General features: G+C 36.7%; 2 protein-coding genes across 2 annotated transcripts; one reads left to right on the top strand and one right to left on the bottom strand.

Moving 5' to 3' along the window:
- The first annotated feature begins 7,467 nt into the window (after nucleotides 1-7,467).
- On the top strand, nucleotides 7,468-14,956 carry PJVK (pejvakin). The gene is made up of 6 exons (XM_069020548.1): nucleotides 7,468-7,686; nucleotides 9,796-9,991; nucleotides 11,269-11,410; nucleotides 12,108-12,225; nucleotides 13,248-13,352; nucleotides 14,654-14,956. Exons 1-6 carry the CDS (start codon nucleotides 7,476-7,478, stop codon nucleotides 14,953-14,955), a joined length of 1,074 nt encoding a protein of 357 aa, XP_068876649.1. The 5' UTR covers nucleotides 7,468-7,475; the 3' UTR covers nucleotide 14,956.
- A 92-nt stretch (nucleotides 14,957-15,048) lies between these two features.
- Nucleotides 15,049-21,309, bottom strand: FKBP7 (FKBP prolyl isomerase 7). The gene is made up of 4 exons (XM_069020549.1): nucleotides 20,980-21,309; nucleotides 19,527-19,678; nucleotides 17,316-17,449; nucleotides 15,049-16,996 (listed from the first exon to the last, which is right to left on the bottom strand). The coding sequence occupies exons 1-4, from the start codon at nucleotides 21,186-21,188 to the stop codon at nucleotides 16,835-16,837; spliced, it is 657 nt and encodes a 218-aa protein (XP_068876650.1). The 5' UTR covers nucleotides 21,189-21,309; the 3' UTR covers nucleotides 15,049-16,834.
- Nucleotides 21,310-21,346: the final 37 nt, after the last annotated feature.

Genomic DNA, 21,346 nt, shown 5'->3' with positions numbered 1-21,346 from the left:
GGAAAAATAACAGTATGTGGGATTTTGGGATTTTTCCATTATGTGTTCTTGTCAGCTGTTCAGCCCTTAAAATGAAAGCATAATAAAAATAAGAATTTGGTTGGGAGGAGAAATTAAGATTTTTGTTATTTCTTGGCATTGTATAAAGAACAAGTGTTCAAACAGTCTGGAATGCTGCCTGAGTGGATGCAATTGCAAAGGAAGGGAAAAGCCTTTTTTCATGAATGGCAGTGCTTTCTGTCTCGTGTCGGAGTACACATCTTGTCCAAACCCATGCTCTGAGGGGCACACTAGGAGCTTATTCCCTGTTAAATCATTCCATGAGTGAAACTTGGCTCTGCTTTCACATTTGTCCAGTAGAGATCTGTCCTTTACCTCTGAATGCTTTGGATGACTGTGACTCAGCAGAATTACTGTGCATGAGTGAAATGTAAAAATCAATTACTTAATTGATTTAAAAAAAAAAAAAATCAACACAGCAAACCTTTGGGAATACAGCACAAGAGGCCTGTGAGGCAGCATGAGCAATCTGACAACTAATTTAGCATCAAAACTATTACTTTAGGTATGAAAGTAAATTACATATTTAGATTTAATCCAAGCAAGAGACAGATGATTCTTCTTCGTAACCACAAACATGTGGGCGCTGTGGTGTGGTGAACAGAGACAGTGTGGGAAGCTGTTGACAGGATTTCATCCTGACTCAGCTAAAGAAGTTGCCCACAGAAAGCTGCTCCAAGTTTCACTGCTGGTACAAAAATCTGTTCTGATGTGATGGTAGATAATATTTTTGCACTGCCAACATATCAAGCTGCATGGTTCTTCAAGTCCTCATGAGGTACTCTATTTTGATTGAGTGATGAGTCTGATTTTACTCAAGGTCAGCCAATGAAGTGTCTTATATTTAGACTGTGGTTTTTATTTCTGAGAGCTATGTCTAAGATTTAACTTAGAGTAAATTAAGAGACAGGTTAGGTTATATATCCCATATCTATATCCCAAGTGCATATTAATAACGGTATATTAAAAACTTCAGAAAAAAAAGGTGTACATAAATGCATGTTACAGACACAAATCTGTTGTGAAGATATTTTTTGCCTGTGATGAGACTACTATTGATTATATTTGTAATGACACGGATAAGTTCCAAAGCAAAACCAAATAGTAGTTGCTTTTCTCACTGATGAGTGTCTGGCTACATTTCCTTCAGTAAAGAAAAGAAACTAATTACTAGTTCAAATTTCACTACTATCCTAGGTTTCTTGAGCAGGTTTTTTGACAAGTCAGTGGAGGATAAAACTATAATTAAACATTCCCAAAAGGTTACACTTCTTGGACTGCAGCTGCACTACAAGTTCTGGTAAGGATGTTGGGTTATTTCTTTCAACTGATAAATTTTAATGTGTCAATTGTCTTTTAAGTTTCTCTTCAAGCAGGTTATTTTTGAGGGCTTTGCATTACATTTAGCAGTCAAAGAAATTGAAGAAACAGCACAAGAGGATGTCCATTCTTCAGTTCTAGTTCAAGAGCTGACTTCACTTAAATGCTGATCAGCTAACTTAGAATAACAGTGATAGGCTACTTTTTATGTTTGGTGACAAGAATTTTTTATGTTACCTGTTCGTTAAAATGTTTAGTATCTGGAAACTGCTCAAGTGTATTACTTTATGCCTAAATGTGTGAAAAGAATGAATTAGGAAACTAGATGATATATTCTTGTAGCATGAAAAAGAATAGTCTGAATAAACATAGAGGTGATTATGAAAGAGGATGCTGAATTCTTGCTTGCCCTACAAACGCTGATTTAATTTTGTCTGTTTTTAAATACTCTGTATCCAAAGATCTGAGAGAATAATAATAATAATAATAATAAAATAATAATAATAATAATAATAATTTCTTGCAGTATCCTTCCCTGAGAAGTGATATATTAGCACAGCCACATACAGTAGGTTTCATAGACAGAGGTTAATTGCCCAGTATCACAGAACAGCTGGTGTCAACACCAAACATAAAAGCAGTCCTGCTGCTCAGTTTAAAACATAAGGAGAAGCAGCAAGGAACAAGATATGTCTATGACTGAAGGAAGTTTTATATAGATATAACTGTACCAGCACCCATCAGACAGCTCAGCATGGACCATGTGAGTTATAACATAGTAGACAAATCCCTTCTTTTGTAATTTTTCTGCAGATACAGTGGCATAGCAGCATCTACTGCTCTGCCTCCTGGTACATGTGGATGGGCAAGCCCACAAAGCTGTCGTCTCACACAAACACGTCCACTGACAGATGTTGGATAAAAAGGATTTAGCCATTTGGGCAGCATCCTTCAAAGGAAAGGAAGCATTAAACCTACTTTAGATCACACTGGCTTGTTTTTTTCCAGATTTGTCTTTACAAGCTAATAATGCTGCATGATGAAAGTAGCTTTGTTGTATGTCATAATGTTTATGTAACAAATGAAAGCTGGAAGATGAAGGGAGAAAAGAAACCTTAAGTGTTAACTGACTGGATAAACTGAGCTGGTGTTGAAAAGATTAAACCCAAAATTTGCACCGTATTATGCTGGTAATTTGCTTAATATCTTCTTAGTGAGCAAAAAGATGCAGTCAGTTGTCCGACTGAGAGCTGAAAGATGCACCTGCTTCTCACAGGTGGTAAGTGTAAATGCAAACATACTACCTCAGCAAATCCCTGGAGGACTACTTTTGCATTTCTTTTTAGTAAAGGCTTCACAGCTAACACATCCATCTGTCCATTAAAAATACTGCCATTAATGCTGGGGCAATAACAAAGAAGCAAAAGTTGGGATATTTCATACACTCTAAAGATGGACACATGAAACATAGATTAAGTAATCTGCTTGTCCATGAACAAAGGTCTGGAACCTGAAAGGTAAGTCTGGGGAAGAGCATATAAAACAATCACCAGAATTTGTATTCCTTGCTTGCTTTTGTGTTTCCCTTTATCATCAGCATGGCTCTAGTGAGAATGCAGTGAACTGGTACAAAAGAGACAACTGTGCAACACATACCCTTTTTATCAGGTCAACAGATGTTGCTTGTCTAAAGGTGAAAGAGGGGTGATGTCAGCCAAAAGACATAGGAGAAGCCAGTTGGACTTCACATCATGTAGCCTTTCCCTGATGTAACACTTTCAGTACAGTGCAGCTTTAAATATTTTGATTGCTGGGCAAGTGTCACTAAAACAACTCCTGGCAGGGGATCTGCCTTCTATGTGTGTGTAGCACAAGCTGGGGATTTGTGTTACCAGTGTCATCACAGTCTGTTCTGTGGCAGAGAATAGGAGGAGGTTCCAATAGTTGAGCTGTAAACCTAAGGAATGTTATACAGGAATCATAGTGATAGCAAGTGTGTGTATCTGTCTTTCAAATGGACTATTAAAAGTGACTTTGAAAATTATTTAGAACACCCTTAATGATACTTTTTAGATATCTGTATAGAAAAGGGGTGACACTGTTTCCTACACTTCTAATTTTTTTTTTCAAATTCATTCTAATTTGTAAAGTAACTGTTCAGATACAAAAGTTCCATATCACTAAAACATAGAGGTCCAATAAAAAACATGCCTCTAGAAACTTCTCATTAAAATTTTCTCCTGATTCTACAAATTAGTGTAATATTCAAAGTGTAATATTCAAAAGGATCTGGCTCCACAAGAAGTAAAACATACTTTAAATGTGGGGAACTTAAAATATTTTAGGACTAGGCTTCTGTGAAAAATTAAAATATACCATGTCTAACTCCATTGTTCCCCTATACTGCATAGCATTTAGGAACTGATTTAAAGTTTTCACTGCATTTGAACTGTACAATAAAGAAATCCAACATGGAAATACCTATGTTGAAGCTAAGTCTGCTGGAAACATTCTTGCTTTAACTTACTTGCCTTCCCACAGTGATCTCTAAATGCCATAGGGCTTTGTGAGCAGCAGTCACTGCAAGCAATGAGTGCCAGGTGACCCCAGTACCCCCAGTATCCCAGCAAAGTGCTAGACCAGGAGTTCAGCCTGACAGTGGTACTGACTTCAGACCCAGGAGCTCTGAAGTTATGTGTTACGGTGTTAAACCAGCCGGTTTTGCTCGTACATGAGAATCTCTAGAAAAATGCCACCTCGAATCAAAAAAGAAGTCAAGTGCTGTTAAACCCACTCAGCTTGTTATAAAAAACCAAAAAGTGTATGTGTAATAAGGACCATATTTTGTCCCATAAAATGTTATTTTTGTTACCTCCTGGAATATAACAGTATCTGTATTGCACAGATCCTATCTTTCTAGGGAAATACTCATGCCATATGCTGGAAAGCTACGGAATTTTGTAAGTAATTTTTTTCAGTAGCATTTTATTTTGCTGGTTTTTATATGTTAAATTCTTGCACTTGTTCTTTTGCAGAGATCTGTAGGTAAATGTAATATGGTTCAAAGGCACTTGAAGTGTAAATGATACCAGGAGATCTGGCAACTGATGGCATCTTTTTGTACACTAAGAAGATATTAAACAAATTACCAGCATAATTTGGTGTAGATTGTGGGTTTAATCCTTTCAAGTGAAACTAAGTTTATCCAGTCAGTTAACACTTAAGATTTCTTTTCTCCCTTCAACTGACTGCTTAATCATGCTAATCTTATGATATGGGTGACTGTGACAAGAAATAAATTAAAATCAGATCAGTTCAAGTAGATTACAGATGGTTTAAGATTTCTGGATTGAAAATAATGAAATAATTCCACATTTTCAGTTCCATGGACAAATCTCTAGTTTGCACCACCTTAGATCAGCTTATAAATGCCTCTTCAGACACCCTGTAATTACAGGTGACCAACATTCCTGCAAGGGATAATGTAGGCTAACTATCTAATATTAAACCAAAAATCATTATGGAATTATCTAATAACCACAAAAACCTTCTGCATCCTCCAATGTTATGCAGACAGCAGGACTGTCCTCTAGATTTTACTCATAAAAAATCTCTATGTTCATATCAATATGATGTAGGGAAAAAAATACAGTATTTAAGCATAAAAATTCTCAGCTATGCGTAGCTAATACTTGCTCTGGTACTACTCCATGGCTGAGACCTGCTCCGAACAAACAGAACTCATCTTGCATAGGAAATAAACTATCTTTCTCTTCCCTCCAGGGGAAGATAATCAGGCTAGAAAAGTCCTCTTGCTCTTCTGTGGAGGGTTGTGTGTGGGAAGGCAGAGGGGATGCCTTGTCAGTGCTGCTACAGGGCTCTGTGCCAAGGGGAGTGAAACATTTCAGCCCAGATTCTCCCCAGGGATAGCCTTGAACCCAAATGTGAGCAAGGACTTTTATCTGCACAACTTAGTGAGACAAAGCAAGATTTTTTTATTCCAATGATGACTCAGGCATAACTTATGCACTTGGAAATTAAATGTTTTTCATGTATTGGTTGCCCAAAATGAGAGCATGCCAGGGCTGCAGAAATGCTGAAGTTCATGAGTACATTTGTGTGCCAAGTACAAAGTTGCCTGGTGCTGGAGGAGCAGGGAAATACCTTAAGTTTCTTCACTCAGATGTGCAAAATTAGTGACTGTTTTCAGAACATGGCAATGTTACTGTACTTGGACTCCTCTGATCTGTGGCACGAGGACAACACAAACATCTGCTGAAGCATTTATGGTGGATTATAGGGTGTTAGAGTAACAGGAATAGCACATAAACATATCAAATGAAACTATTCATTATCAAAATTAGAGCTAGATCAGATTGAGTATGATCTATGGCCACATACTAAGAAAAATACAACTACATGTTGAATAAACAGTGCCACCTGATTGTAATAATCTGTAGGAAAAACAGTATCCTGTCAAACGTGTAACATACATACAAGATTAATCTAAATCAAGAATTGGTGGGCAATTTTCATTTTAGAATTCCCATAGCTTTTCCTTCTCTTTAAAACCTTTTCAGTTCTGTTGATGTGCTTTGATTGAGTAAATATGTACAGGGTTTTTTCTGATAGTGTAATATGAATTACAGCCAGAATTAATTGCAGCCTTTCACATGCTTTCAATTCAGTCTATATATAACCTGACTTGATTTTTCAGCACCCTCTAGAGTAAGCAGAAAGATCCAGCAGCCTTTCTTTTCATCTTAGCTGAGGTAATGCCTTCCTCTTTTTGCCATTTTGTTGAACTTCCTGATACTCTGATCCTTTAAAACTATTACGGAAGTATTGACACATGATAAATTAGTAAATAAATATTCATGTTATAAAAACAGTCCTTTAGATACTTTCACATGAAAACCTTACTTCAGAAACAAAAGCCAATCAAACCAATTGTTACCTGGCAACCAGGGATAATATTCCTACTACAGTGTAGCTTTACATGCCTGTGGCTGATGCTTTACCAACTGTAACTGCAAAGGAAGTCTCTGGAAGAAGTGCTACAAGGTTTAGCCAGTTCTGTGTTCATCAATCTTGTAAGAAAATCAAGTCATTGTTTACATGAGGATGGGTCAGCTCCTGCTGACTCTCTCACAGATCCTCCACAGTGCTCTCTACTGTCCCTCTCTTTTTTCTTTAAAATTTTCTGTCTTTTTACACTGGTGCTTTATATCTTGGATCCTTGAGTTGCTCCTAATTCCTCTTTCAATAATCTCACTTCTTTCTGCAATTTTACTTTGATTATTTTGCATAATTCTCACAATTTAATGAGTTTTTCAGTAGTCTGAGCTAAATATATGCAGCTCAAGCCTAGCCCTTGGGTCACAGGCAGCTAAGTCCATAGGAGCTTAATAACAAATGATGAAAGCCCACTGCTGTTCCCCCCTGCCCCCAGCCATCTCTGATCTTACACTTCAGCCCAGCACAGTGCTCAGTCCCCAGCTGAGCTCTCCCAGCTAGGTTATGCCAGTGCTGTGAAAGGCAACACCGTCTCACAGAGCGACCAGTGTTCATCAAAGTGTAATTCCAGTGGCCTCCCAGAGCACGGCTGGGCTGCTTTGTTGGGTGTTGCTAAAACACCAGAATTCAGCTGCGGCAAGGACCCAACAAACAGCAGTACACCAATAACTCCTAGAGGAAAGCTAAGGTTTATGGAAGTTAGTTTTCTGTTTCTGTGACAGTAAATTTTGATTTCAAACAGTGGAATTAAACTGCCAAGAAAAGGGCACCATTTCCCTCTCAGTTTACACTGGTAATTCATTATTCATCATGCAGAATTAGAGAGCTTAACTGAAGATCTCTGAGAGAAGTCTCAAGCAATACACCATAGACATTCAGTAGCTAAGATGCTGTTGATTCTTTCCAAGTGAAATATAACTCAACCTAAGAAAAAGCAGTTTGACAGACATTTCCTTTTTTAAAAAAAGCATATTAATTTGTTTGCAAGAACAATATAAAATGAATTGAACATGGGCTTGATGACTGGAAGCTACACTTGATACAGAGCTTTTTATTACTATCATTACTAATGTCGTAATATGTTTGCTGCTGCAACCAAAAACTTTGTTAAACAGGTTGGTGATGGAGGAAGATTAGTTCCAGTGCCCAGCCTCAGTGAAGCTGACAGATACCAACCTCTGAGCCTTGTGATTAAAAAAAGAAAATGTTCACTTTCAAAAAAATCTAAATTTGCTTCAACACCTTTCACATTAAAAGACATTCTTCAAGGGGAGAAAGAAATTTCTGCAGGTAAGATTTTTATCTTTCTTTAAAGTGAAAAATGTGTGTTTTCTAGTAAATGCATAATAAACATAGTTTAAACAGTGCAGGTAGTATGATGTTTCCTTTGTAAATGGGTAATAAAATTTTTCTTGCTTAGTCATGTAATAAATATTTAAGAAAAAAAGTACAAATCAAAATGGTAAGAAAAAAGGAAAAAAAAGGCTTTCTGGGAAAAAGAGTAAAAAAAGAAAGTAATTTATACTAAAAAGTCTTGATATTTTCTGAACTAGTATTAAACTAATTCAGTTAAGCCTTGCTTTTTCACAACCCACAAATTCCTGATGGATGTATTGATGTATGTTATTAGTTGCTACATAATATTTGTTTGGAAATGTACACCCTTCTCTGTATACTCATTTTAAAGTGTGTAAGAACAGCCTCAGCTCCACAGCTCTTCCATGGTGGTAGTCCCTAGTGCTGAACTGGGCTCTGCACAGCCAGAAGCATTTGACAGCAACTATTACATCTGACTGGTGTAATTGGATTTTTATAAGACTTTTTCCATGTTTGCAATCTCTTTGGTGTATTTAAAGAGCTTAACTCTCTTAAAATTGCCTTTGCTGTGCAATAACATAAATGTTGAGGAGATTCTATGAGAATTAGGAGGTGCAAAATTGAGCTATACTGTCTATATCTTCCTGTACATTCCTTTGAAAAGTGTGTAATTCATGTCTGCATGCTCTGTTTTCTCAAAAGTGTGATTTTTTTTTGAAAGCGTCAATTTTGACAAAAGTATTTTGATATTAATTACACAACAAATGCATCAGTTAAAAACCCTACTAAGACAAACTAGTATGAGCACAAGAAGACAGAAATACCACTTGATCCCACAAGAGGGGATTTCAGGACACAAGCATGATAAGAAAAACTTTAATCCTGTCTTACATTCAGGAAAAGCGTGCTGGCTTGTCCTGAATGAAAAAAAAAAAAAAAATCATTAAAAAGTCTGAAAAAAGGTTGAAAAATCTCATTAAAAAGTCTCACAAAACCTTACTAGTCTTTTCTGTAAAGGTTAAATGCCATGTGCAGAAAGTATTGTCCTTTAACACAAGCAAAAGGGTTTGTAATTAAATTTCCTTTTTTATGTGACAAAGACAAGTGTTTGCAATCCTTTAAGAATTATGAAAAATAGCTGAACCTTTTTTTTGTTAAAAATAAGTACAAACAGGATTCATACTAGGTGACTTCATAATGTCATTTTATCCTAAAAGCTTCAAAGGATTAAAAACAAAAAATAGAGTCAACCCCAGATTCTTAGATGTATTTGGAAATCAAATCCCTTTGTTCATTTTAATGTGGTAACCAATGAGTTCTAGTATTTTTTCTGTTAGTGTAATGGAAATGCATTTAATATTATAAAGACATTTTTATAGAGATGCTTTGGTACCTACCTTTGGATTGCACAACAATTGAATGCAAGCTGTCAAGCAAGTCAGAATTAATCTGTTGTTTTCCTTCAAAATAAACTGACATAGTCCCTGGAATCAATAGGCATCTATGGAAAGTGTGGTAAGTCTTTCTAAATGTGACAAGTCAGGTAAAAGGCAGAGTTAATGTTACTGGCACACCCATGTCTCACTCATGTATTGCAAAAATCGAGAAAAATTAGGGTATTTGTATGGCCTCTAGACAAAATTCAGAATTCCCTAGTATTTTTTATACTGTGGCTTTCATTTTGCTCCTAGTTTTATTTCTGTGTGGCCTCCACTGAGTCATTTTGGGTTTCAGAGCCTCTGTCACTAAAGCCAGAACACACTACATGTGTAGTTTATGAGTATCAACATCACAGGTAGAAGTACTTGGGGAGAATAATGATAAACACAGAAATTTGAAAATAGCTCTAATCAAACCCAGGAACATGGGCACAACTGTGGCAGAGAGCGGCACAGAAACCCTCTGACTCTTATGTGGTCTTTCCATCAACCAGTAGTAACACCAATAAAGAAGTGCTCAGTGTAGCTCTGAATTTCACATCAAAATGGCTAAGCACAGTAGGAATGGTACCATTTATTCTTGCTATGTGAAAATATTGTGTTCAGACTTTTCATCACACAAAGGTTATCTTCTTCTACTCAGGTGTCTCGTCTTACCAGCTGCTCAACTACGAAGACAAATCAGATGTTTCGCTTAATGGTAAAAGAGGAAATCAGATAATGAACGATGTTGGTTTTGATGTTGCTGGATCAGATTCTATTGCCTTTAAAGCTTCATTTGGCATAGTGACCAAACATGAAGTTGAAGTACCAACATTACTTAAAGAACTTACGACAAGGTTGTATTCTGTGTTTTGATTTCTGTTTCCATAATTATATTACATACTGTTAGGTTGAAAGTCTGAAGTGGTTTTGATTATTTTAAGTCAATCAGTAGCAGTCATCATCTGATATTTTCAAAAGTATCAGGCTGGATCACTGGGATTAGACACATGACCTTCTGTATAATGCAGACAGTATAATTTTTCTGAATTCTTTGAATTACAGTAAATCTCTGAAGAAAAAAAATACACATTCAAAGAGGAAGAGTCCATCCAAATTCCCATCTGTGTTATACCATTTTATCGAAAATTTGAAATTTACTTTGAATGGCATTACCCAACTTCAGGTTTCAGAAATGGGATTTCTTTGCCTTTGATGAGCTCAAGAGCCATATATATTATTGTCACTGTAGGTACTTAGAGGTTTTATGAAGCTATTACAGAACCTTTTCTGCAAAAACTAAAGTAAGTTATTTTTTGTAATCTTCTGTGACTTTTCTTTAAACCCAGTCTCTTTTACCAACATTCTTGTAAAGCTGTGGACAGTGAAAATGAACTTGGTGCTCCTGTGATGCTAGCACAAATGTCAAACTTCTAGAAATATGTGACTAATTCTAGGTGTAATTCTTATTTTATATTTCAAAGATTGTACCTTGGTCACAATGTCATCCCAGTGAATCCCAGCAGTCCATCCCAGTAAATTATTTACTACGCATGATGCAACATTTGGCATTTGCAAATATGTATTGTTGCCTTGTTGTTATTTACCAAGAAGTGCATGCCATTCTGTATCTGTAACCTCTCTTTCTGTGCCTACCTTTTCCTGCTTTATTTAGAACCTCCAAATGTTATAATTAATAACTGGGGTGAGGAGAGAGAATCTAGCCTCCTGAAAAGAAGATTCAGTGATACAGAACTAACTGCCACTGTTTGTAGAAATTCTTTAACAAATACTTGTTTCATGATTGTTCAGCATTGTTTGTAAGTAATATAAGGGGTTTTTTTCAGTTATTGGCACTAAAACCAGAGTCAGATGGACAGGCTTTGAATTTTCCAGAGTGCACCAGATATCCTCTCTTACATCTGTACAATACTGGCTTTCCTTGAATTTTTTAGTGCTTCTGTTCCCAAACTCTGAAAACCACAATTAGGTTTCCAGAGATCTCCTTGGTCAGTTGTTCTACTGCTGTGAAACAGACATTATGGTGATTTATTTATTGATTTAAAGTTACTTAGCTGCTTTGTAAACTGCTAATTATGTCTGAATTTCCTTCCTGCCTCCCTCTTGATTTTAGAAAAATAAACTTTGATCATTGTCTAGTCCATCAATCAAGAAAAAGTAGGATGGAAATTTTGTGTGTGGTCATGGAAAGTATTCGAACTACAAGGCAGTGCTCATTAACTGTCCATACTGGAATGCGTGGAGAGACAATGAGGGTAAATATGTTTGACAAAGTTCTGTAACTTAAATGATCAAGCACAAAAAGCTCGTTTTTATAAATTTTATTGTTTGATTTAATTGTATTTTTATAATGTAAACTTGAAAATATCTGAAGTAAATCAATATTATTGCACTGATGTAAAGTGATTTAAAAGTTGGTCTTTTGTTAGCAGTGCTTATATGAGTGAGGGATGGGATTGCATGAAAGGATGGCTAGACAATGAGCCATTGCTTGGGATAAAGCCTCAGCAAAAATGCAGAATTTATGACTTCTTTCTAAGAAATGTATAACATTTCTTTAATTATTATGGTTATCTTCTGTAACACATTGGGACTTCAGGTTATTATTTGAAGGGCTGGCATCTTACTCCCTGTTTTATGCCCTTCCTCCCGCTTCCCCCTCAACGTGTTTGAGTAATTAAACCTAGACGTCTTCTGACTTTGCTCTTTATTAGTATTTATAAATCATTCACGTAATTTTCAGTAAGTGATGCAAATTACTCTCTCTGTATCAAATGTTATTAAAATGCAAAGTTGTTAATAGAAAATTCTTTAGTTGTGAAATTTGATCTTCAATTTCAAAGTTTCCCCAGGTATTATAATTCTCAATGTATGCAGTTAAGATTAGTATTATGTTTATTTATTCATTTCAATTTGTAACTTTTTTTCTTTTGATGCTTCTCTAAATTATAGTTTCACATAATTGAAGATCAGAATTATAAAGGACGAGACAAAGCCATTGTTTTTCCTGCACATACAACTATTGCTTTTAGTGTATTTGAACTCTATATTCATTTGGATGGTAATTTTGGTAAGTAATGTGAATTACTGTCATTACTGCTATTATTTATAATGATTTAAGTTTTTAAATCTGTTTTATTGCTCTTGATATACGTAATCCCTGATTCCTTACAATGGTATGCCTTAATTTTATGCACGTAAGCATTCTGACTTTCTGACAGAAACAGTGCTTGAAAAGATAAACAAGGCAGGTGCTACAAAATAGTTTGCTGTGGAAACATTTTTTAAAAGTTAGTATGACTTTGTATTTTTTTAATTCTGCAGCTGCATGGAACAAAAAGCCCCACTTAGTTATATTTCCAGCTGGTGAGGAACAGGCTTCTGACATTATCTGATCAGTTTTGCATAAAATAGGCAAGTACAAAGACACAAGTAAAGAAAAAAGTGTACAGATCTTCTAAACTAATAACATTTTTTTCTGTTGGGGCTTTAATTTCAGTCTGATACATATGCACATATAAGTATCTAAAGCTATTTAGGAGAAAATAATTGCAGTAATTGGAAACAAATAAAAAATTGGCATAACAAGATTTTACTTTAAAGGTTTTCTTTCAAGTTATGGATAGAAACACAGATTATACTTATTTTTATTTAATAAAAAAGGTTTTAATAGTTGATTGGAAGAGGTGAGTAAAGAACTCACAGCCTTGCTTACTATTTTTCATTTCTACTTTCAAGAAAGACTACAGAAATGTTTGTCCTTCAGAATCAGGGCTTCCATTTGTATGACACTGACTTGTCCTAATCCCTTAACGTGACCATAATTTGTGTATGAACCTAAACAGGCTATGAGGATCTTAATTGAAAGCTACCAACATTCAGAAATTCCTATCAGATCTGTGTTACTTGATTCTGTGGGCTATTACTCTGTGCAGACTTGTATTAAAAAGTTGTACTAGCCATTAAAAACATTAGCAAAGCTAAATTTAATTACTGTTAACTTTATTGAAAGAAATTTATAGAAAGCATATTAAACTGTTGTGCAATTATGGCTTTTATATTTAGTCCTTTTAAAACTTTTCATTTTTACAGAACTCTGTGTGACTCCAATTTCAAAAGGAGGATTTGAAAGAGAGAAATCTGGATCATCTTCACTGACCAAATTAAGGAGATTAAAGAATAATCTGTTTCATCGAAGTATGACTTTTGATATTTATATACAAATGTCTTATTTAATGCATGAAAAGTGTTCCTTTGTTTCTTTAATTTCTGTGCAAGATGAATGTTTAAAGAAAAAAATTTTGATGCAAAATATAGCTCTTGATTTCTAGTGTATTGAAATGATTATAGTTATTAAAATTTACATTTGAGAACCTGACTCTCAGAAATAACAAATCTGTTCATTAAACTCTAAAGATCTTAAAATAAAACTTATGGCTGTTGATAAACTGGTATTGAGTAATTATAAAGCTAACTTAACATTGAACCTATTTCATGTGTTTGCCATTTACAGCTTGTATTATACAAGTTATAATTACAGTAATTTATTTGAGGGCAAAAGCTGTAAGTTTAAATACCAAACAATATAACTGAATGTACTCCTTAAGCACTATGTTCTCATGGCAGGGACATGGCCAAGATACCATCATAGTCCTCTTTTTTCATTCTAATATGAACATAACATCCAACAAAAATGCAGATCCCTGTATGCAGCTTTAGACCAAGATCTTCAACTTGTAACACTCCTCGGTCCAAGTACTTTGGAAATCTGCAGATCTGAGTGTGAAGATAAATGCTGAGCAGTAAACATGTCCCAAAGGCTGCTCTGTAGAGGTGTCCGTGCTCCACTGTATCCCATTCTCAATCAAAGGACTTTTATGGACCAAGCCTTCAGTGCTGCTCCAGTCCACACTAGGGGAATACTTCAGTGGGTTAGATACATCTCAGTAGCTGTAGCAGCCTAAAAGTTCTTCACTCAATCTAGTCAGTCCCTGAAGAGAGAGGGAAAAAGTAGGTAGTTCCTACCTGGCATATCTGGATGCTCAGAAACCTGCTGTGAGGTTAACAAGGAGTCCTCCGAATTTTCTAAAGCTATTAAGTATCAGAGGGATTTTTTTTGTAAATAATAGGAAATAAAAGTGGATTTACAATGTTTAGAATATAAAACTAGAAATGCAAAAATAGACACAGAGAAGTACACAGCTGTGATTTGACTTTGCATCGCTTTCTCACCTCAGGCCTATCTTTTAGGTATATTTCTAAAAATAGAATTGCACAGGTCATATACAAAAAATTCTGGCTTTTGTTAGTGCCTTAAGTGAAGTTGAAGAAAAATTTTCATCACACAAGGTTTTACATGGGAAGCAATCTACATTAGCATGCTTAACATGGTTTTGAGAATCGGTTGTTATTTCTATAGTTAAACTGACAGTTTTTAAACAACAGTTCATAATGTAATAACAAATCGCTGCTTCTTTTTCTTGTGCGTTCATTTTCAGATAAAGGAGTAGTGGAAATCATTGCTAACTCTGATCCTTACTTGGAGGACCTTTTTGCAGATTATTATGAAAAAGCTGCAAGCATGACTGATCTCTCTACAAGCTATCTCAGAGACAGTTCTCATATCCGAATTAATTTACTTAATAACAACATCCCCAAAGGCCCCTGTGTCCTTTGTGGAATGGGAAGTTCTAAAAGGGAGACAGTTTATGGATGCCTGGAATGTTCTTTTAATGGACAAAAATACGTACGACTGCATGCTGTGCCCTGTTTTGACCTCTGGCATAAGAGAATGAAGTAACTGATCTGGGTAAGTGCCTGCTGTCACAGACATGGGCATAACTGTGCCACAAACTTTTCAGAGTTAGTAAATATGATTCAAATTGTAAAATGAGAAACAGTGAAAGTGCAAAACATTTTATTACACTGTTATCTTCAAATTCTTTGCTTCACAGTCAATGACCTTCTACTTTAAAATGCACGTGCATTCCCCGACATTGCTGTTTTTCCTAGAAACTTCTCATCATCATGATAATGAAAAACATACTTTTAAATAGTATTTTCATAATGTCAAAATATATGCTAGAACTTAAAAGTTGTTTACACAAACTTGTTGTTAAACCCCCAAAATGTTGCCTTTCTCTACACTGGCTAAATGAGAATATTTGTTAATAATTTAGTGTCTTCATGAATGTTTAATTGAAGTATCGGATTAAAAAACATGCTAAAAGTTAGCTCAGTCTAGTGTTTCAGTTACAGAAGGGAACAACTGAAACTATGGATGGGAGTTTCATATTAGGGTGCTGTTGCCGTATATCAAGTTTGTTTAGATTATTAAAAAGTACCAGCCAGTCCAGCTGCTGTGGCTGGATTTTATGTCACAGCTGCTCTTCACTTTCTTTTATGTGCTCAGAAAAAAACTGCAAAGCAGAAAATGTTTTGGAAGCTTATGAAAATAATGGAACTGCACACTCCAACAAGACTTCCGGGGTGAAGAACTTTTACAAGTACATCCCAGCCTCAGGAAACCGAGTCTTGTCGAGGGCTGGAACGCCAGAGAGCTGTGTCCAGGGCTGGGACTGGGTGTGCTGTAGGGCAGGGCACTGTTAAACCTCTCACCACACTGTTTTACACCGGCAAAGCAAAAAACCTTTTTATACCTTTTAAAATTATTTCAAGGATAACCCAGGTATGGAAGCTTTTTTCACTTGTGCTGCCACTTTGACTGTGTACATCTGATTATTACATGTTGAAATGAATACAGCCATTGCTTTTCATGTGGGAGGAGTGAAGTATGTTTCACAAGTGTTACAATGTGTTCTGCACAGCCAGAACAGTTAACAGATATAAGTTATGTCTGTTAATTATTGCTACTTCTTCGTATTTTTCCAGAGAGGAAAACCAGAATGATGACCAAGTAATTAATTACTTATGTTTATATATAGTATTTCCCATCATCTTTGACCTCATTCAATTAAATTATGATAGTGTAGATTTTTAACTTGGTGCTTATGAATAAACTGGCTAACTTGATAATTTTATTAAGTCAAAGTTTAAAAACTCACTTAAAATACTGCTTTTTCTTCAACACCAAAGTCTTTATGTGAGTATTACATCAATGAGGTCATTTTAAGTTGCTTTAAAAACATTTTTGCTTTTATCTTATCATTCCATAGACAAGAGTTCACCTATTTTAAGGCTTTTTATAGTTAATTGCTGCAAATGGCATTTCCTCAAGAAGCTAGGCTAGGAGCCTGCAGGGGTCTTAGAGAGTTATATTCTTGGGATTCTCTTTTCCCTTTTTATTTTATGGGATATTGTGCAGTGTTCATCAGTTATGTTCCAGCTATGTTAAAGATTACTGTAACTTTTGTGTGCTCAATAGAACAGAAATAATTATTTTCATCAGTATTTCACCAAATGAGAGACTACTGAGCAATACTGTAGATTGGAACATGTTGTAGGAACCACTAATATTAGATCATGGTGTACTTCAATTTTATTTCTTTCTTTTGAAACATCTAACACGTTTTATTACCTGAATGTTAAAAATAAGATTTTTACAGTCACCTTGAGAGATATAAAAAGATGCTACTATAAAAAAAATACAAAAATCTGTAACAAAGTATTATTATTTAAAAAATCTTTGGCTGTTTTCTGGACACTGAATTCTAAAGTACTTAGAGTTCATCATGCTGGTAGACATTGTACTCCTTTGCTGATATGAAGCCATCTCCATCATGGTCATTTTTCTTAAATATATCAGCTAAGATTTCATCATGGGCTGAGGGATGACGTTTTTTGCCATCTCTTGCAAATTCTTCCTTTAAATACTGGCTTATCTAGAAGAAAAGAAAAAAGTCCAATCGTTGTGACTTTTATGCCAGTACTCAACAGCTATCTTCAAGGACACAGGGTATATACAAGTAATGTGTTGTGATTCCAGTGCAGACACATCTACAGTTTGTCTACAGGAAGTCAGAGACTTATTAATGTATTAAAGTAAATTTCAGCAAACTTCAGCACAGTGTAGTTTGTGTAAGCACACAGAAACTGTACATGATCAGCTGCAGCAGAGGCAGCTCATCTAAAGATAAAACTGATGCAGCCACACCTATAGTTTTATAAATTATTTCTTTCAAATTATTTACATCATATTACCTCAAGTTCAGAGAGTTTCTTGTCACCATCTTTGTCTATTTGATTAAATGCTTCAACACTACGAGGTCCCTTATTTACTGCATAAAGTTCAATCTCAAAGATCAGTGTTGCATTGGGTGGAATCTTATGCTGTGCTACGAATAAAAGGAAAAGAAAGCATTTAAGGAATCAGACACTATGGACAGAGATAACATGTATGATAAATTCACATGTAAAGCGTTTTTTTATTTAAAAAGGCTGTGTTAATATTCAGATTAAACTCTGAATTTAAATGTTGTACATCTAGACAGGAAGATTGATTGTGTTAGACAAATGATTTTGGAAGAAACTTGCCAATCATGTAGTTGCCTGAAACAAAACTGTATCACATATCAATTCGGGTACTTTCAGAGATTAAGTGAATGGTTATCATGAAAAACAAGTATTTCTAAAGTTATTACTCTTTCACATCCTGTCATATGACAGGGCTCATTTCGACTGGTTCTAAGATGTATGTCTTTATTAAACAGCTGCAATTTGATTTAGAATATAACAGTAGTAGACCGATGCTCGTATGTATTTTCTGTCTGAAGAAACAAGCAGACAATGTCATGTTTTACCTACTTCATATGAATTATACCTATGCTAAAAGAACTTGATGTAAAATAGTGTTTAAAATGTACATCTCAACAAGAAGCAATACAATGTAAGTCATCTGACCCCACAGAAACCCCAAATGACTAGAATACTTTGGTCTCTGAATTAAAAAAACAATTGTTAGAATTCATTATTCCAGGATCAAAGTGTTTTCTGACACCTGATGTAAAACCAGCACTGCCTACAAACACAGGTCCATGTATCATGCATCTGTCAAAAAAAGGGAACTAAAAAGAGACAGCAACAAACCAATGAGGTCTAAAAATAGTGCCAAAAGAGCATCAAGAAATCATGCAGTGTAAAATTAAAATGTAAACATGCAAGCTGCCAAAGCCAGTGAGCATGACATTGTAACCTCAGAATTCTGAGCTTGTACCCATCCTTCATAAACTGAAGAAAAGCTAAAGAATCTACACTGTTTGTAAACAGAAGACAAAAAACTATTACACTACTCATCTAAAATAGCCACAGTAAAAACGACAGGTTTCAGAGTTCAAAAGGTTTTAACCTTCCATGCTTTAGAGAAGTAGAAATTTTAAATACATCTGAATATAAATAGTGATTTTAAATACCACTTACAAAAGAAAAATACAATACTAAAATTCAGTGCCAGTAGTTTACAAATATACATACCAATACAGGAACGATTTAGAAGATTTAGAAAAAGCCACATGCATCTTTTCTAATTCAAGATTAGGCAGGCATCTTCCCCAGCATGCAGTGAGACAGAGGACAGGTGTGCTGTAGGAAAATACTACTTTCTTAAGTGCTACCTGGAACAAACAGTTAACACTAGTATTAAAGAACATTTTTTATTTGTATCAGTGTTTTTCCTTTTAGTATGAAATTGTATTAAAGACAAAACTGATGCACTGAATTCTGACATATCACTACCAAAGTACTATTATAGAGCAGGAGCTACCTTTTCACAGCAACTACTACACCCATGTCAGAGCTGAATTTATCTACATTTGAGTGCTGAAACACTGCATAAAACTTGTACTGGAACTTTTTTAAAGTAATCTGCACATTAAATTATCTTATATTCAAATCAGATTTCATGCATTGCACTGTTGCAATTACTGTGTAATGTGGTGATGAGAGCCATTAACTGTTCAGAATGTAAGCAGTATTTTAAGCAAATTATTTCTACTTAGATTAATTGCACTGCATTATATTCCATTTTACTCAGAAGATGAAGATTGTCATTAGAAGGCTAAACAGGTAGCAGTCAAATAATAAAAAACAAATGTGACTGGAATTTAATAGATTAATACAATAACGCTGGTAACAGATCATTAAGATCTTCCTTTTGCTGCCATTTATTCATATTATGGCAATACTTGGGAAAACACATTGGGTGGCATGTACTGAGTTCTAATGGAAACTGCAAGGCCTGGGTGTGGGTCTGTGGTCAGGACTACTCAAGCTGTGTAGCAATGAGCAGTACTGGGGCTGCACGGTTGCACGGTCTCCAAATGGGAGCACCAGTTCTTACAGACATTTACAACACTGTATGTTTGAAAGGGTAAAACAGAGAAAAGACAAAGTTTAGTGTTAAGACTTCTTTTTTACCGTATCCTTGCTGTCCGTATGCTAATGATGGAGGAATTGTCACTTTCCGTTTTTCTCCAGGACACATATTCATCATAGCAATATCTAAGCCTTTTATGACTTGTCCAACGCCCAGAACGAACCACTTTGGATGACCTTCATTTTGTGTCCGACTATTAAAAAAAAATTGTGTATGAGTAACATCAATTTAATATTTTTTTACAAAAATATAACTTTAAGTTGCAGTCAGTAAGAACATTGTTTAGAGTGCAAGAATATGTGTCCTCATATGTGTAAGGGGAAACGTCCTTTTTAAACTAAAAAAAAGCCTTGTTTTTTAACTTCTTACATTAACATCTGATCTTCCTGATTACGTACACTGCATGCCAGAAACAAGGTGCCACTGGAGGAAGTCTCCAAGAAGTGGAATGTGGGGAGCACTAGAAAGTGAAAATATCTTCAGCAGTTCACAGCACTGTAGGAGGGCATGGGACTGAGAATGCAGGTGTGCGTTGGGGAAACATGGCAATGTCAGCTGCAGTACTGTGTGCTCACCTGCCACTTCGGCCAGTTCAGCTAGTCAGTGCTTGAGGCAGCTTCTGGTCATATGAGGCACTACACTGAACAGCGACTGAGCAAAACATCCAGAGAGCAACACTCTATGTATCAAAGTCAGTCACTTCAACAGGCAAAGAAATGCAAGCGAAATGGTACTGTTAAATGCAGAATTATCCTATACTGATATTTTCTTAAATTATACAAATGGGGGAATGAATCAGGATTTTGTAATAAGCTAAGCTACTGGCTGAAGGCAGATGGACGGGACAAAGTGAAAAAGCAAAAGACTAAATTATAACTTTGCGGTAAAATGGATGGCACAATGAATCAAGAAGGGAAACCGCCAACGGGGAAGAGGCAAAAAGGCTGCAAGCCACTAGTGTAATAATGTGGCTGTAGTGCACAGTGCCAACTACGCAGAAGTGCATGCTATATTCAAGTTTCTGCCTAAAATTGTCAATGTGCATTCCTACCAGGACCTCCTCCTCCCAACCCGAATTTTTCTACGCATATTACAGCACAGAACATGGCAAGTGACAACATGATGGTTTTTTTTCCACCCTGACAAAGGGGGTCTCCATGTGAGGTGTGGGCTGCAGGCCCTCGAAGTCCCTGTCGGCCCCGGTCACTGGCGACGGCAGCCAGTCTCGAGCGAAACCGTCTTTGATTTCCATCTTTTGCCTCTGCGCTCCCTCTTGACCCTAGGGAAACTGCATCCTTCAACACTCGGCTGAGGAAAAGTCAGGGTTGAGACGGGGAAAAATTACTAATTCCGACGAGGTCAGTGCGGGCCCGGAGCTGCCCCCACTCCGGGAGCGCCCCGAGTCCCGCTTCGGGTGAGCGGAGCGGCTGTGCCACGTACCCCGCCGGGCAGGGCCCACCGCCCGTCCTCCGACCCGGTGCCTCGGGGGCTCACCTGCAGTAAAACTTGGATCCGTCGCTGGCCAGGAATCCGTCATAGTGCGCGTTCAGTAGGTCGCCCTTCTTGCTCTTCGGGCTGCAGGCCTCGGGAAGGTGCAGCACCTCTATCTGAACCTCCTCCGCCGCCGCCGTGTCGCCCTCGGCCCGAGTCAGGGCCGCTAGCAGCGCCAGCGGCAGCAGGAGCAGGCTTAGCCCACGGCCCATGTCACTCCGAGGCGGCCGCCGGCGTGGCACTGTCCCCACCGCGCCGAGGGGCGGGGGCCGAGGCAGCGCCGCCGCTGCCGCTCCGCCTCAGTCGCGCCGGACGCGAGGACGAGCCCGGCCCAGGCAGCGGCCGCGGGGCGGGCACTTCTTCGGGCCGC

The sequence above is a fragment of the Aphelocoma coerulescens genome, chromosome 7 (assembly GCF_041296385.1).
Source record: "Aphelocoma coerulescens isolate FSJ_1873_10779 chromosome 7, UR_Acoe_1.0, whole genome shotgun sequence".
Taxonomy (NCBI): domain Eukaryota; kingdom Metazoa; phylum Chordata; class Aves; order Passeriformes; family Corvidae; genus Aphelocoma; species Aphelocoma coerulescens.
This window is presented reverse-complemented; position numbering and strand designations above follow the sequence as displayed.